This window comes from Lepidochelys kempii, chromosome 6, assembly GCF_965140285.1.
Source record: "Lepidochelys kempii isolate rLepKem1 chromosome 6, rLepKem1.hap1, whole genome shotgun sequence".
Classification (NCBI taxonomy): domain Eukaryota; kingdom Metazoa; phylum Chordata; order Testudines; family Cheloniidae; genus Lepidochelys; species Lepidochelys kempii.
In genome coordinates this window covers 67840148-67856595 of record NC_136385.1, presented here as the reverse complement: position 1 = coordinate 67856595, position 16448 = coordinate 67840148, and the positions used below count along the sequence as shown (strand labels likewise).

Below are 16448 nucleotides of genomic sequence, written 5' to 3'. Positions count from 1 at the left end.
TAAGCTCACCATTCTGAACTTTGAACAAATTCAGTTGAAGGCTAAAATTCTTGAATCTAGAATGAACAGAAATCCCCCTGGTCTTTGAGATAACAGCACCAGCTTCCACTTTTGGTAATTATTGTATGAATATATACATTACAGCTACCTAAAATTCCCCCTGAACTTTAAATAATTTTTCGTATCTTATTATAAATTGTTGTATAGTGCTGCTGTCCAACCTTAATGGCAGTCATGTTTCTTATTAGAAGCTGCTGAATTTGAGCGCTTCAAGTAGTAATATTTATTTACTGTATAGAGCACTAGAATCTTTTCTGATTTTATATATCGTTATTAATATTATTGTACTGTGTTCTCTCTTCTTGAAAATGTCAGATAATAACTAATACTAAAATATATTGAAAATACATTTTTTCACAGGACTGTTCTTTCTACCTATTAAGAGCCTACAGTGAGACCTACATAAACCTGTTTGCTAAACATCCTGTGACAGAGTTAGCCAGTTTTATTCCCGATACATATGTAATTCAATCTCTTCTATTTTTGCGTTGTTTAGACACTGGAGAGTACTTTTTAACAGGCTGCATATAGTAGTTGTCAAATACCAATGCAGTTATTTACTATTTTAAGTATGAGATTATTCACAAAGCTCTCTGCAGTTGACCTAAATTTTTTCCTGTTTATTCACTTTCTTTTAGAACACTCTGTATTCAATACTTCAACAAAGTTAAGTGCTTTCTGCCACTGCTATAGGTGTAATATTCAGTTATCATTTGACAGTACAACTACTTTATGAGGTGGAGGACAGAGGAATTCTAAATGGTCGAAGTCCATCCTACCTGTTGCTTGTTGTTAGGAGTGTATGGCAGCATGGTGGAAACATGAAACATGATTTCATAGTCTTTGTAAGTTGTATAGAGAGAGTGAGTTCCTGTTGAATCAGCTGCAATTAAAAAATTAATAAAGTGAAAAAACAACACTATTAAGTCCTTAAAAATACTTTAAAATGGGGTTGCCACATTGTTATGAAAACCTACTAGCCCAGGTACAAAACCCACTCATCATTCATCTTCACCTTAATAACAATGACAAACCTAACCATAATTTACTCACCTGCTAAAATTGCTCACCCAGCAGGCAAGTATAATTTTGCAATGCTATTTTAATACAAGATGTTAGAAAGAACTTGTAAGAAGTAAGGACATTATGAAATTATTAAGAATCCTGAACATCCTGAACTCAATCTAATTGAGCACCAGCATTGTAGGAAATACAACAGGGAACTCTTTAAGAGTATCACATATATACTTATGAAATATATATTAATGTTATATAGTACAAAGCTAAGTAAATAGCTTTCTAATGGTACAGAACTTTACTTAGTGTTGCAGAATATGGTGATAAAAATGCCTGATAGCTTTACCTTATGGACCAACATGTGTCTTGCATGGATCACTTAGTGTTCTCTGGATGTTAAGTGGCTTCTAGTTTAATGTCCTTATCTGCATACTCCGTCTTTCTAAAAGTATTTCAAAAAACCTTTGAAAAAGTCCCTTACAAGAAGCTATTAAGGCAAGTAGATAGCCATGTGGTGAGTGGGAAAATACTGTAAAGAGTAGAAAATGTCTAACAGACAAAGCTAAGAAGCATGAATAAATGACCAGTTTCAACATGGCAAAAAGGTGAACATTGGGGTGTTTCTTATACAAACGAGTGTTGTTTAACATGCTAATTAATGATCTTGGGAAAAGACTGAGATGGCAAAACATGCAGATGACAAAATCTTTTAGGTCAATCAAACTTAAACAGACCTACTTCAAAGGGATTTAAAGCAAGGTGAATGGATAGCATGATGGCAGATGAAACTCAGTGTTGACACACTCAGCATATGAAGTAAGGAATTGAAAGAGATCATTTAAAATATCAATGTATAATGCAAGCTTCTAAATTAACTGTAACCAATCAGAAAAAAAGCTCATTGAAAACCTCTGTTCAACAGAGAATGGCAGTCAAAAAGCAAACAACATGTTAGCATGCTTAAGGAATAGGAGGGAAAATAATCATGAAAATATTATACTGGCATTATATTAACCAAAGTTATTCTCCCACCTGGAATACTGTGTTCAGTTCTGGCCATCTTACCTCAAAAGAGGTATAGTAGATATAGAAAGGATGCTGAGACAGGTGACAAAAATGATTAGAAATGGAAAGACAGACCTTTGTATGGAGAGAGATTAGTACAGCTGGGACTGTGTAGTTTAGAAAAAAGAAAAATAAGATGGAATAGGATTGAAGTGTGCAAGTATTGATTGGTCAAGAACAGGTAAATTGGGCACTTCCAATTTCTTTCTCAATAAAAACAAGATGACATTCCATTAAAAGGCAACACATTTCAAACTGAAAAAAGGAAATGTATTTTATATAACTTGTAATTAATTTGTGGAACTCATTTCCACAAGTCTATGAGTTTAACAATTAATTTTTTCGGAATTGCCAGTGAACCAGTAAAATCTATTATTGGCACTGCTCTAGCGAATATATCCTTAAACTGTGTCATATAGAAAATTCTCTTATTTGTCCTCACTCACATTTCTTCTCTCCTGACAGTCCAGAATGCTTTCACCAAAGAACAAAACCAGCCGTTTGTAAGACAGTGACAGGCTGTTGACTTCAGAAGAAGTAAGTGTCATTCCTGAGGATCAGGACGGTTTTCCCAGATTCATAGATCGTAAAGTCAGAAGGGGCCATTGTGATCAACTAGTCTGACCTCTTCTATAACATAGGTCACAGGACTTCCCCAAATTGACTCCTGTTTGAATCAGAGTATATCTTTTAGATAAACAACCAATTTTGATTTAAAAGCTGCTAATGATGGAGAATTCACCACAACCCTTGATAAGGTGTTCCAGTGGTAATTTACCCTGTTAAAAATGTGCACCATATTTCTGGACTCAATTTGTCTAGCTTCAACTTCCAGTCACTGGATTTTGTTTCTACTTTTCACTGCTACACTGAAGAGCCCTCTATTATCAAATTTCTGTTTCCCTTGTAGGTACTTACAGACTGTGATCAAGTTACCCCTTAACTTTTTCTTTGATAAGCTAAATAGATTTAGTTCACTGAGTCTTTCTTTATAAGGCTTGTTTTCTAATACCTTAAGCATTCTCATGGCTCTTCTCTTAAGTCTCCCCAATTTACCAACATCCTTCTTGAACTGCTGACACCAGAACTGGAGACGGTATTCCACAAGCAGTCCTACCAGTGCCAAATACAGGGGAGTATATATAATCTCCCTACTCCTATGCAAGATTCCCCTGTATATACATTCAAGGATCACATTAGCCTTTCTGGCCACAGTATCACACTGGGAACTCATGCTCGGATGATTATCCACCATGACCCCCAAGTCTTTTTCAGAGTCTCTGCTTCTCAGGATAGAGCCCTCCATTCTGTAACTATGGCCTGCATTCATTCTTCCTAGATGGATGATTTTACATTTGGTCTTATTAAAATGCAAATTGTTCGCTCATGCCCAGTTTACCAAGTGATCCAGATTGTTATTATTTACCACTCCCCCAATCTTTGTCTTATCTGCAAATTTACCATTAATTGTTTTGTGTTTTCTTCCAGGTCATTGATAAAAATGTTAAATAGCACTGGGCCAAGAACCAATCCCAGAAGGATCCCACCAGAAACACACCCACTTGACGATTCCATTTACAATTACATTTTGAGACCTGTCAGTCAGTTTTTAATCTATGTAATGTATGCTATATTGATTTTGTAGGATTCTAGTTTCTTAATCAAAATGCTGTGTGGTACCAAGTCAAATGCCTTATAGAAGTCAAAGTATATTACATCAATACTATTAACTATTATTATTTATCAACCAAACATAAAACCTCCAAAAATCAGGGTGGTTTAATAAGATCTACTTTCTGTAAATCCATGTTGATTGGCCTTTAATTCTTTATTAATCAAGACCAATATAATCAATTCCATTATTCTGGATCAAAGTCAAGTTGACAGTCCTGAAGTTACCCAGGTCATCTTATTACACTTTTTAAATATTCATGAATGAATATCCATCATGCTAGACAGAAATGAAAGATTTTATCCTTAAACACAACTGGTTATAATATTTAAAGACAATGTAATAACGGAAGTAGTTTGAGAGGTTTCCTTGTTTTTTTACTTATTTTAAATTATTACCATAATTCGTTGTAACCCTAGGATACATGTAATTTCCAAACCTTATTTCCTTTCCAAAGACTGCTGACTAGCAAGAGTTAGGCTACTTCCCCTTACCCAAACAAAACAAATAGATGTTGTTCCTTTCAGCAATTGTACTGGCTGAAGTTCATTACTAAGATGAGTAGAGATCATTGCCCTAGTCTATATGAAATAGGTGTTCAATTGAAAGGACACAATGTTTAAAACTGAAGGAATTCTACATATCTGTCATGAACACTTCTCATTTATGATGTTACGGAAAACATTAACTGCAATGATCACTTGTAAGAGCAAACACTGAGGAACTAATCTTAACATTTCTCAAAACAATCCTTAGCTTTAATTTTCCTTTTTGACATCAAATAAAATTTAATCTTGTTGCATTTTCATACAATACCTAAAATCAGCTTTCCTTTGTGCCGGGAACGCCTTATATCCTGTCTTGGATCATGCACCTGTCTTTTGTTGCTTGTGAAATGCTGCCAAAGGGATAAAGGACTAGGGAATTAACCTACACCACAGCACTGATCTTCCTTGTGATCTAATGATCAGATATGGCTTGCTGTAAGAGCAGCTTCACAGTCAACTCTAAGTTTCCTATTTGGTGACTCAATGCAGAATTTCCAGCCAGGAAACAGTTTCCTAAATACGGATTCCAAAACAACTGTTCTTAAGGGTGGTCTCTAGCTTTTGAAAAGCAAACAGCTGCAAAAAGCTTAAGACAGTTTTCACAGGTGTAGACCTCTGCATAGCAGGGCTGCTGCAGTCTCATAAGCCGAAATCATCACCATCACCATTTTTTATTTCACATTTTTTCACATTATTTCACATTAAAATAAAATATATTTTATTTTATTTCATATTTTTTTTCACAAGGGCCTTTCGTAACAGGACTATCACAGGAAAGAATGGCTATTTACCATACAGCAACTGGTTCATCAAGATGAGTTGTCTATATTATTCTCCTTCTGGTATGCATGTGCCCCATGTGCTCAAGATTAAATTATTTTGGCCAGCTGTGTCCACTGGGGCCGGGGCTGCACCTTAGGAGTCCTGGCACCCCCTCTCCTAGGACATAACGGGCAGAGCAGGCCTAAATGTCCTTCATTTCCTTTATCAATACAAACTTCAGATGTTACAGGACTTTAATAGTGAGGGAAGGGGGTGGGTTGTGGAATACATATGGATAACATCTCAAAGAATTACAATTACAGTAGGGTTAGTAATTCTTTCTTTGAGTGGCTGTCCATCTGTATACCACTTCTCGTGAATCAAAAGCAGTGTTCTGACAGACAGAAAGTGAATGCTTGGAGTCTACTTAAGTAAAGACTGCAGGACAGCTCTGCCAAAGCTGGTGTCAGATTTTGATGCCTTGACTAGGGAATCATGCTGTGTAAGAGTATGTACTGATTCCCGTGTAGTCACCTTACAGGTTTCAGTAAGAGGCAATCTTTCCAGAGAAGCTGGCTCTATCCTGTATGGGAGGATCTAGCCTGGCAAATTCATAGCAAGCTCTAATACAGGGGTCGGCAACCTTTCAGAAGTGGTGTGCTGAGTCTTCATTTATTTACTCCAATTTAAGGTTTTGCATGCCAGTAATACATTTTAATGTTTTTAGAAGGTCTCTTTCTATAAGTCTACAATATACAACTAAACTACTGTCGTATGTAAAGTAAATAAGGTTTTAAAAATGTTTAAGAAGCTTCATTTAAAATTAAATTAAAATGCAGAGCCCCCCCAGACCGGTGGCCAGGACCTGGGCAGTGTGACTGCCACTGAAAATCAGCTCGCGTGCCGCCTTTGGAACACGTGCCATAGGTTGCCTACCCCTGCTCTAATACAATCAGATACCCCCTAAGAAAGTCTCTAGGATGACATTTTCTGACCCTTGTTTGCAAATGTTACAGAAAGTATAGAGGAATTTCTGAATGGTTTTGTTCTGTCTAGGTAAAAAGAGAGCCCCACAGGGGGAGCATCTGTCAACAGCAGTTTGGTGGATAGAGATTAAAAAAAAAGGTACTCCTTTGTATACCTGGATAGGATCCAATTTAACACTAAGAACTTTTCAGCGGACCTACACCCTCATGTCTACGTGATATCTGTTGGGTAGATATACAGATTTCAATCATCCTTGCATGCAGCGTAGGTGACCTCTGACAGGCAGTGTGATATATATGCAGGAAGTCTGAGGAGTGAGAGACAGACTCTTACTGATATTTGAGGGTGAACCTGCAGCTGGGTGATGAGATCCACTATGGTTTTGAAATCTGTCTTAAGACAGACTAGTGTTTCCTGTTGCGGAATCCAGTACTCTGACCTCTATTCTCTGGATTCTTGAGTCTGAGACCCAAACTGTTGAGCTGTAGGATTTGGTGAATAGAGTCAATCACCTATGTGGGATGTTTCTCAGATGAGCCAACTGTTGAGGCAAGAATATAAATGGATCCCTTGCTTCATCAGAGCTGTCACTACTGCCAAGTAGTTGGTGAAGGTTCTTGGTGCTGTTGATAAAGCAAAGGACAGAAATCTGTCCCAATATTAGACGCTTCTAACCTGTCATCTCATGTATTTTTTGTGTACCAGGTGATTTGTTATGTGAAAATACACGTCCTGTGTATCAAGAGCCATTAATCTGTCCTAAGGATCTACTAACAAGATTGTAGAAGCTCGGATTACCATCCTGAATTTGAAACGGCAGATGACGGCATTGAATTGTGCCAAGCCCAGGATTGGGAGTCAGTCTCCCTTCTATGAAATTAAAAAATAATGTGAGTAAAATCCATTCCCCTGAATTCTAGAGGCACTTCTTCTATTGCTCTGAGATTTACAAGTGAGTCCACTTCTTGCTGTAACAGCCTCTAACGAGAAGGGGCCCTGAAGAAGGATGGGGAAGAAGAAATAGGGTAGGAAGGCTCTGAAAAAGTATGGAATACCACACTTCATTGATATCTAATACCCAGTGGTCTGAGGCAATGTGGTTCCAGGCCTCCTGAAAACAAAACAGGCAGTTGACAATATGAAGAAGAGGAAAAGTACCGATTCTCTATATGCTCCAAGTGACTCATAAGCAAGGCATCAAATTTGTTTTCTTGCTCTGTAGAATGGGGGAGTAGCAGATGAAGAAACCGTAGTCTCCCCTTTGTTGGAACCTCTCTCTTTTTCTTGGTGGTTCTGAGGGTCTCTACTGACTATCCTGGGGGTGGGGTGAGGAGCAGGCTCTGCTGGAGTAAGACAGAAGCCTAGCTTGTTTTCTCCTGAGTGCCAGTGTGCAGACTCCCAAAGACATCTAAGTTACTCATGAGTGTTTTAGCTAGTGCAAGGCTTCATCTGTTTTGGTGTTCAAGAGGTCAGAGCTATCAAATGGAGGATCCTCAATAGTTGTCTATGACTGCAATCTTTGGCAATACCTAAAGACACACGAAGATGGATGCGCTGTAGATCTCGATACTATGTCCAAGACATGAAACATCACCTGGAGAGAAGTGTTGGCCAGTAGCTGACGCTTGGAGACAATAGTCCTCAGTTCCTCCTTGCTACCTTATGAATCACATTTTAAACGGTCTTCATTTAAATAATCTTATTTAGATAACAGTGCCTGATAAATGAGTAATATGTATTTGCAAACTTGCGGAGGAGTAGCTTTTTCTTCTGAATAAATCTAATCTTTCTGGGTTCTTGTCTTGTGGTAGTGTTTTTGGTGGTTCTAGCTGTCAGGTTTTCTCAGGTACAGCGGTTGCAATCGTGGACCCCTAAGAATCCTGGGACCAGATGTGTAGAAAAGCACTCAAATGCTTTTGAGTTTGACCAGATGAAGGTACTTGGCAGTGCCAGTCTGCTTTTCTGGAAGTAGGCACCTCAGACACTGATGTCTGCCAAAAGATGTTTCTCTAGCTACTGACCTTGGCACTGAAGCTATTTTTGAATAACCTAACCTAACCATGACTATTTAACCTGAGTCACCACTAATGTCTTTGGTGGTGATTATCATTTCATGCTCCTGCAGTTGCAAAGTGTGAGTGACCTGTGCCTCTTGTATCACCGTACAGGATTTCAGAGGGGAGGTAGTCCTAGCCTCGGAAGTAGAAGCTGGCTCTCTTGATTGTTGCATACCCCAAAGGGGCCCAGTAGGCGAGGATTGAGCCTGATAAGGGTTCGGGCCAAACGGTAGGTACCATGGAGAATCCTCATCCCTACATCCTGAAGGTCTCTGAGTGTAATAATGGGCCCTATACTCCTATGAAAAGTAGGAGTCATTGGAACAGAAGCACAGTGAGTGGATAGGGGATGTTTCTCTCTGTGCTCAGAAGCTGAGGAAAATAATGTCGGTCCTTGAAGAGAGGGTACTTGAACAGGGGAAGATAAACTACAAGCTTATGCTATGGTACTGGCGTTTATGAAGTGCTCAGCACCATAACAATATTACTGGTTGGCACTGTATATGGCAGTCTCACCACCAAAGACATTAGTGGTGATTCAGGATGAATAGTCATTGTTAGGTTATGTTATTCAAAAATAGCTCCAGTGTCAAGAAGGTCAGTAGCAAAAACAGCTGCATCAAGGTCGCTGGCATCAGAGTCACAGGTATCAAGGCGATAGGTATCATGTGCATCAAAGCTGATACCAAAGCATCAGTACAGGGCAGTGTACTGAGCTCCACTTGAGGTGGTACCATTGCTTGGCAAGCTGTCTCTGTGAGTGTGTCAGAGGGACCTATTTTGGGTCATGAACTACCATTTGAAGAGAAAGGCAGAGATGATTTCAGCCTCTTTCTACTAGGTCTAGCAGATTTGTGCTCTCTGGAAGAGAGGTGTTTATAAATTTAGAGAGTTTAAGGCCAGAAGGACCACTAAATAATCTTGTTCAGAGGTGGGCAAACTATGGCCCGAGGGCCACATCCAACCCACAGAACCCTCCTGCCCGGTCTCTGAGCTCCTGGCCCTGGAAGCTAGCCCCTGGCCCCTCCCCTGCTGTTCCCCCTCCCCCGCAGCCTCAGCTCACTGCTCTGGGCAGTGGGGCTGCAGAGCCATGGCCTGACCCGGTGCTCTGTGCTGAGCGGTGGCATGGCTGGCTCCAGCTGGGCGGCACAGCTGTCTGTCCTGGCGCTCTGTGCGGCACAGCTCTAGCGCCGCCAGCCACCAGTGCTCCAGGCAATGTGGTAAGGGGGCAGGGGCGTTGGATAGAGGGCAGGGGAGTTGGGAGGGCTGGTCGGGGGTGAGGGTGTGGATAGGTGTCGGGGCAGTCAGAGGGCGGGGAACAGGGGGCTTGAATGGGGGCAGGGGTCCCGGTGGGGGTGCGGTCAGGAAGTGGGGGGGGGAGTTGGATGGGGCGGGGAGGAGGGGCAGTCAGGGAGAAAGGGTGGTTGGATCGGGCAGGGGTCCTGGGGGGGCAGTCAGGAATGAGAGGAGGGGTTGGATGGAGCAGTGGGGGAGAGTCAGGGGTGGGGGATCTGGGGGCGGTCAGGGGTTAGGGAGGTTGGATGTGGCAGGAGTCCTGGTGGGGGGACATGAGGGGCGAGAAGCAAGGGGGGTCGGATAGGGGGATGGGCCACGCCTGGCTGTTTGGGGAGGCACAGCCTCCCCTAACCAGTGCTCCATACAATTTCAGAAACCCTGCGCCAGGAAGTCTGCCGATGATGCGTGTGCCACAGCAGCCCTAAGGATGCCACTAAGGCAAAAATCTCTGATGACCGCGTCCGTGGGTGTACGCACATCTAGAATGGAATCGATATGAGCAAGCACTCAAATAAGAACCTCTCTTGGTAGCTGCTTATTTTACAACACAAGGATACACATCTGGTATGTCCCTTGTAGCTTTCTGTTCCAGTCCTCCAAAGACAGGTTCCTCAGTAGATGACTTGTGGAGTTTCTGATACTGATTTGATACTTCTAGCTGGAATGAATGCTTCACAGTTCTCTCTCTCCTCTTGGTCACAAATCATCAGCCGACTTCTTTGTTTTCTACTTTCTCCAATCCCTTATCACCTTGATCCTTCCCCTTGTGGCATCTGAGACAACATTTTCTGAATCTGGTTACGCAATAGGTCTGTTTTTTCTCAGATGCTACTCAATCTTGAAACTTAGGCTTCCAGATCACGTATCATCTCTTCCATAAGAACATAAGAAGGCCACACTGGGTCAGATCAAAGGTCCATCCAGCCCAGTATCCTGTCTACCAACAGTGGCCAATGCCAGGTGCCCCAGAGGAAGTGAACCTAACAGGTAATGATCAAGTGATCTCTCTCCTGCCATCCATCTCCGCCCTCTGGCAAATAGAGGTTAGGAACACCATTCCTTACCCATCCTGGCTAATAACCATTAATGGACTTAACCTCCATGAATTTATCCAGGTCTCTTTTAAAACCCTGTTATAGTCCTAGCCTTCACAACCTCCTCAAGCAAGGAGTTCCACAGGTTGACTGTGCGCTGAGTGAAGAAGAACTTCCTTTTCTTTGTTTTAAACCTGCTGCCCATTAATTTCATTTGGTGGCCCCTAGTTCTTATATTATGGGAACAAGTAAATAACTTTTCCTTATTCACTTTTCCACACCACTCATGATTTTATGTACCTCTACCATATCCCCCCTTAGTCTCCTCTTTTCCAAGCTGAAAAGTCCTAGCCTCTTTAATCTCTCCTCATATGGGACCCGTTCCAAACCCCTAATCATTTTAGTTGCCTTTTCTGAACCTTTTCTAATGCCCTGTCAAGGTTCCTCCCCCACTCTGAACTCTAGGGTACAGATGTGGGGACCTGCATGAAAAACCTCCTAAGCTTATCTTTACCAGCTTAGGTCAAAACTTCCCCAAGGTACAAAATATTCCACCCTTTGTCCTTGGATTGGCCGCTACCACCACCAAACTAATACTGGTTACTGGGGAAGAGCTGTTTGGACGCGTCTTTCCCCCCAAAATACTTCCCAAAACCTTGCACCCCACTTCCTGGACAAGGTTTGGTAAAAAGCCTCACCAATTTGCCTAGGTGACTACAGACCCAGACCCTTGGATCTTAAGAACAATGAACAATCCTCCCAACACTTGCACCCCTCCCCCTTTCCTGGGAAATGTTGGATAAAAAGCCTCACCAATTTGCATAGGTGACCACAGATCCAAACCCTTGGATCTGAGAACAATGAAAAAGCATTCAGTTTTCTTAAAAGAAGACTTTTAATAAAAAAAGAAGTAAATAGAAATAAATAAATCCCCCCTGTAAAATCAGGATGGTAGATATCTACAGGGTAATTAGATTCAAAAACATAGAGAACCCCTCTAGGCAAAACCTTAAGTTACAAAAAAGATACACAGACAGAAATAGTTATTCTATTCAGCACAATTCTTTTCTCAGCCATTTAAAGAAATCATAATCTAACACATACCTAGCTAGATTACTTACTAAAAGTTCTAAGACTCCATTCCTGGTCTATCCCTGGCAGAAACCAGCATAAGACAGACACACAGACCCTTTGTTTCTCTCCCTCCTCCCAGCTTTTGAAAGTATCTTGTCTCCTCATTGGTCATTTTGGTCAGGTGCCAGCGAGGTTACCTTTAGCTTCTTAACCCTTTACAGGTGAGAGGAGCTTTCCCCTGGCCAGGAGGGATTTCAAAGGGGTTTACCCTTCCCTTTATATTTATGACATGCCCGTATATCTTTTTTGAGATGAGGGGACCACATCTGCATGCAGTATTCAAGATGTGGGCATACCATGGATTTATATAAGGGCAATAAGATATTCTCCGTCTTATTCTCTATCCCTTTTTTTAATGATTCCTAACATCCCATTTGCTTTTTTGACTGCCGCTGCACACTACGTGGACGTCTTCAGAGAACAATCCACGATAACTCCAAGATCTTTCTACTGATTAGTTGTGGCTAAATTAGCCCCCATCATATTGTACGTATAGTTGGGGTTATTTTTTCCAATGTGCTTTACTTTACATTTATCCACATTAAATTTCATTTGCCATTTTGTTGCCCAATCACTTAGTTTTGTGAGATTTTTTTGAAGTTCTTCACAGTCTGCTTTGGTCTTAACTATCTTGAGCAGTTTAGTATCATCTGCAAACTTTGCCACCTCACTGTTTACCCCTTTCTCCAAATCATTTATGAATAAGTTGACTAGGATTGGTCCTAGGACTGACCCTTGGGGAACAACACTAGTTACCCCTCTCCATTCTGAAAATTTACCATTTATTCCTACTCTTTATTCTCTGTCTTTTAACCAGTTCTCAATCCATGAAAGGATCTTCCTTCTTATTCCATGACAACTTAATTTATGCAAGAGCCTTTGGTGAGGGATCTTGTCAAAGGCTTTCTGGAAATATAAGTACACTATGTCCACTGGATCTCCCTTGTCCACATGTTTGTTGACCCCCTCAAAGAACTCTAACATATTAGTAAGACATGATCTCCTTTTACAGAAACCATCTTGACTTTTGCGCAACAATTTATGTTCTTCTATGTGTGTCTGACAATTTTATTCTTTATTATTGTTTCAACTAATTTGCCCGGTACTGACATTAGACTTACCGGTCTGTAATTGTCAGGATCACCTCTAGAGCCCTTCTTAAATATTGGCGTTACATTAGCTATCTTCCAGTCATTGGGCATAGTAGCTGATTTAAAGGACAGGTTACAAACCATAGTTAATAGTGCCGCAATTTCATATTTGAGTTCTTTCAGAACTCTTGGGTGAATGCCATCTGGTCCCGGTGACTTGTTACTGTTAAGTTTCTCAATTAATTCCAAAACCACCTCTAGTGACACTAGATTTGTCACCTACAAAAGACGGCTCAGGTTTGGGAATCTCCCTAACATCCTCAGCCGTGAAGACTGAACCAAAGAATTCATTTAGTTTCTCCGCAATGACTTTATCATCGTTAAGTGCTCCTTTTGTCTCTCCATCGTCCAGGGGCCTCACTGATTGTTTAGCAGCTTCCTGCTTCTGATGTCCTTAAACATTTTGTTATTATTACCTTTTGAGTTTTTGGCTAGATGTTCTTCAAACTCCTTTTTGGCTTCTCTGATTACATTTTTACATTTAATTTGGCAGTGTTTAAGCTCCTTTCTATTTACCTCATTAGGATTTGACTTCCACTTTTTAAAAGATGCCTTTTTATCTCTCTCTCTGCTCCTTTGACATGGTTAAGCCACGGTGGCTCTATTTTAGTTCTTTTACTGTGTTTTTTAATTTGGGGTATACATTTAAGTTGAGCCTCGATTATGGTGTATTTGAAAAGTGTCCATGCATCTTACAGGGATTTCACTCTAGTCACTGTACCAGTGGCCAGCAGCTTGCATTTCTTGCACCAGGGACCTCTTAAGTCTTCCATCAGAAAGGAGAAGTTAGCACAGCCAACGCAGACCACAACAGTTGTTCCAACATCATTCACATCCACTCACTCCAAAATTCCACTGTTTGCAGCCCCTGTTCACCTGGGAACTCCTTCCTACACCTCTCAGATGACTTAGCTTCTCTAATGGTCTTCGCTAACAACTTCTTAGCCAAGAGCTTGGGAGTTGAACTGGAGCTTGCAGGAGCACTGAGTCCGAGGCCTAGCAGTGCCTTTCTTTTCCAGTTCTGAGGACTCAATCTCTCTCAGAGAAATAGTTTGCAGCAAGCCTCTCCTACCTTTTGTGGTCTTTTAGAAAAAGAACAACAGTCAGCATTTTTCTAGGATGTGCCCCTCTCCAAAGCAACACCCACACACACCTCAAGTATGCATGGTTCAGCAGAATAGTTTAATCGTAAGAGGGGCAAGTCTTGAGACCAGTTCTGCCATAAAGACTATGCCCTGGTACCACAAATTGCTAAATCTAAAAAGTAAGTCTCTCATTCGCTCTCTCTATAGACATAGATATCTACAGATGTATAGAGATATAGATAAAGATAGAGAGAGTGTGAGTCAGCCAGTATTAGCAAATACTAATACTAACTACACTAAACTAACACTATAAGAACATAGTAATTATTTACAAAAATAGATTTTGGCTTGCACAGTGTGCAAGAGATGTGGGTACTGTCAGGGATTCTTTGTCACGGCCACAGGAAATAAGAGGGACAACTGGACCTACTCTGTCCTTTATGCACTCAGGTGGTGAGAGCATGAGGGGACCTAGGGCATAGGCATGGCCTCAACAGACACTGCTGACCAAAAGAAACCAGTCTTGAGCAAATGGGGCACAAGCACACCAGAAATGAAATACATAGGGATAATCACCCAAAAAAGAAAGAAAAAATGCTTTAGATACTGGACCTTGATAAAACTCTAAACCAGAAGAGAGGAAGAGACATAGTCTTAATAATAATATTAAGATACTAACAGCCAGAGAAACCATTCTTGAAAATAGAGCTTATGCAGTAATAAGTCAATTTTTCTATATTCTTACATATGCAGTTTAAACATAGTGCTTGCTCTGCACAGAATCTACATTTACCAATTTTACGTAAAAATAAAATACTGCATATAAAGAATACGATTCTTGGCATCTTTTGGGACTTTATACATACATAATTTTATATTACATGAATATATCAAAATCAAATCTTAAACCTATTTTGAATTAAGGGATTTCAAAGCTCTCTGCAGTGAAAAAAAACCTACCAGACCCAGAAATAGAAGTTCACATCTGAACACTCAAGTTTTAGAGAAAATGATAAAATTTCAGGGTAAAATTAGATTTAGATACCAAAAGCAAGAACTACCAATGCTGAATATGAATTGTCATAAATATAAAGGGAAGGGTAAACCCCCTTGAAATCCCTCCTGGCCAGGGGAAAGCTCCTCTCACCTGTAAAGGGTTAAGAAGCTAAAGGTAACCTCGCTGGCACCTGACCAAAATGACCAATGAGGAGACAAGATACTTTCAAAAGCTGGGAGGAGGGAGAGAAACAAAGGGTCTGTGTCTGTCTGTATGCTGGTTTCTGCCAGGGATAGACCAGGAATGGAGCCTTAGAACTTTTAGTAAGTAATCTAGTCAGGTATGTGTTAGATTATGATTTCTTTAAATGGCTGAGAAAAGAATTGTGCTGAATAGAATAACTATTTCTGTCTGTGTATCTTTTTTGTAACTTAAGGTTTTGCCTAGAGGGGTTCTCTATGTTTTTGAATCTAATTACCCTGTAAGATATCTACCATCCTGATTTTACAGGGGGGATTTATTTATTTCTATTTACTTCTATTTTTTATTAAAAGTCTGCTTGTAAAACACTGAATGCTTTTTCATTGTTCTCAGATCCAAGGGTTTGGGTCTGTGGTCACCTATGCAAATTCGTGAGGCTTTTTATCCAACATTTCCCAGGAAAAGGGGGGTGCAAGTGTTGGGAGGATTGTTCATTGTTCTTAAGATCCAAGGGTCTGGGTCTGTAGTCACCTAGGCAAATTGGTGAGGCTTTTTACCAAACCTTGTCCAGGAAGTGGGGTGCAAGGTTTTGGGAAGTAAGTTGGGGGGAAGGACGCGTCCAAACAGCTCTTCCCCAGTAACCAGTATTAGTTTGGTGGTGGTAGCGGCCAGTCCAAGGATAACGGGTGTAATATTTTGTACCTTGGGGAAGTTTTGACCTAAGCTGGTAAAGATAAGCTTAGGAGGTTTTTCATGCAGGTCCCCACCTCTGTACCCTAGAGTTCAGAGTGGGGGAGGAACCTTGACATGGTGGCACAGCGGTGGGATTAACCTGAAATCATTTTGAGATCCAGTTGAGATTTTTTGAACTAGAAATACAGATTTTAAAAAGGAAATTTTTTTTTCTTTGGAAAGAAAGTCCAGAAAGCAGTTGAAACTGAAAGCAGATTGTTTTTTCTCTGCTTTGTGGCCAAGCAGAGACAAAAGGAGATTATCTTTGTGAATTGCAGGTTTTCTTTGCCTGGAGGCAGGGTACTTAACTCCTGCAGGGAAATTCACAGTCTTCCAACCCAGAGTTGTTTTTTTTTCTTTTCTTCCTAAAAGTAAATAGGGGGTGTGTGCTCTACCCATTTGCCTGGAGACAAAAGTGGCAGGGTTTTTTTTTTAGGATTTTGATTTTTTTTGTTTTACAAGGAGCACAGGTTTGAAAAGGAATTTTTTTTTTCTTTGGGCTGGGTAAGCACGTTTCCAAGTAGTTGGAGGTTTTTTACTTTAAATTGGGCCCAGAGCAGAGACAAGGGAATTGTCTTTTTCTGTAGGCTGACAATCACTATCAGAGAATAGGTATTCTATTCCCGCACAGCAAAATTTTACAGCCAAGT

At 40.7% G+C, this 16448-nt stretch overlaps 1 protein-coding gene across 11 annotated transcripts in view; it reads right to left on the bottom strand.

Annotated features, from left to right (window-relative positions):
• SIPA1L1 (signal induced proliferation associated 1 like 1) overlaps window positions 1-16448 on the bottom strand; it is a 381563-nt gene that overhangs the window by 80531 nt on the left and 284584 nt on the right. For all 11 annotated transcript variants that reach the window (XM_073348513.2, XM_073348511.2, XM_073348520.2 and 8 more), the window contains one exon: window positions 840-943. In XM_073348513.2, coding sequence (XP_073204614.1) covers window positions 840-943 — 104 coding nt within the window. The remainder of the gene's footprint in view (window positions 1-839; window positions 944-16448) is intronic.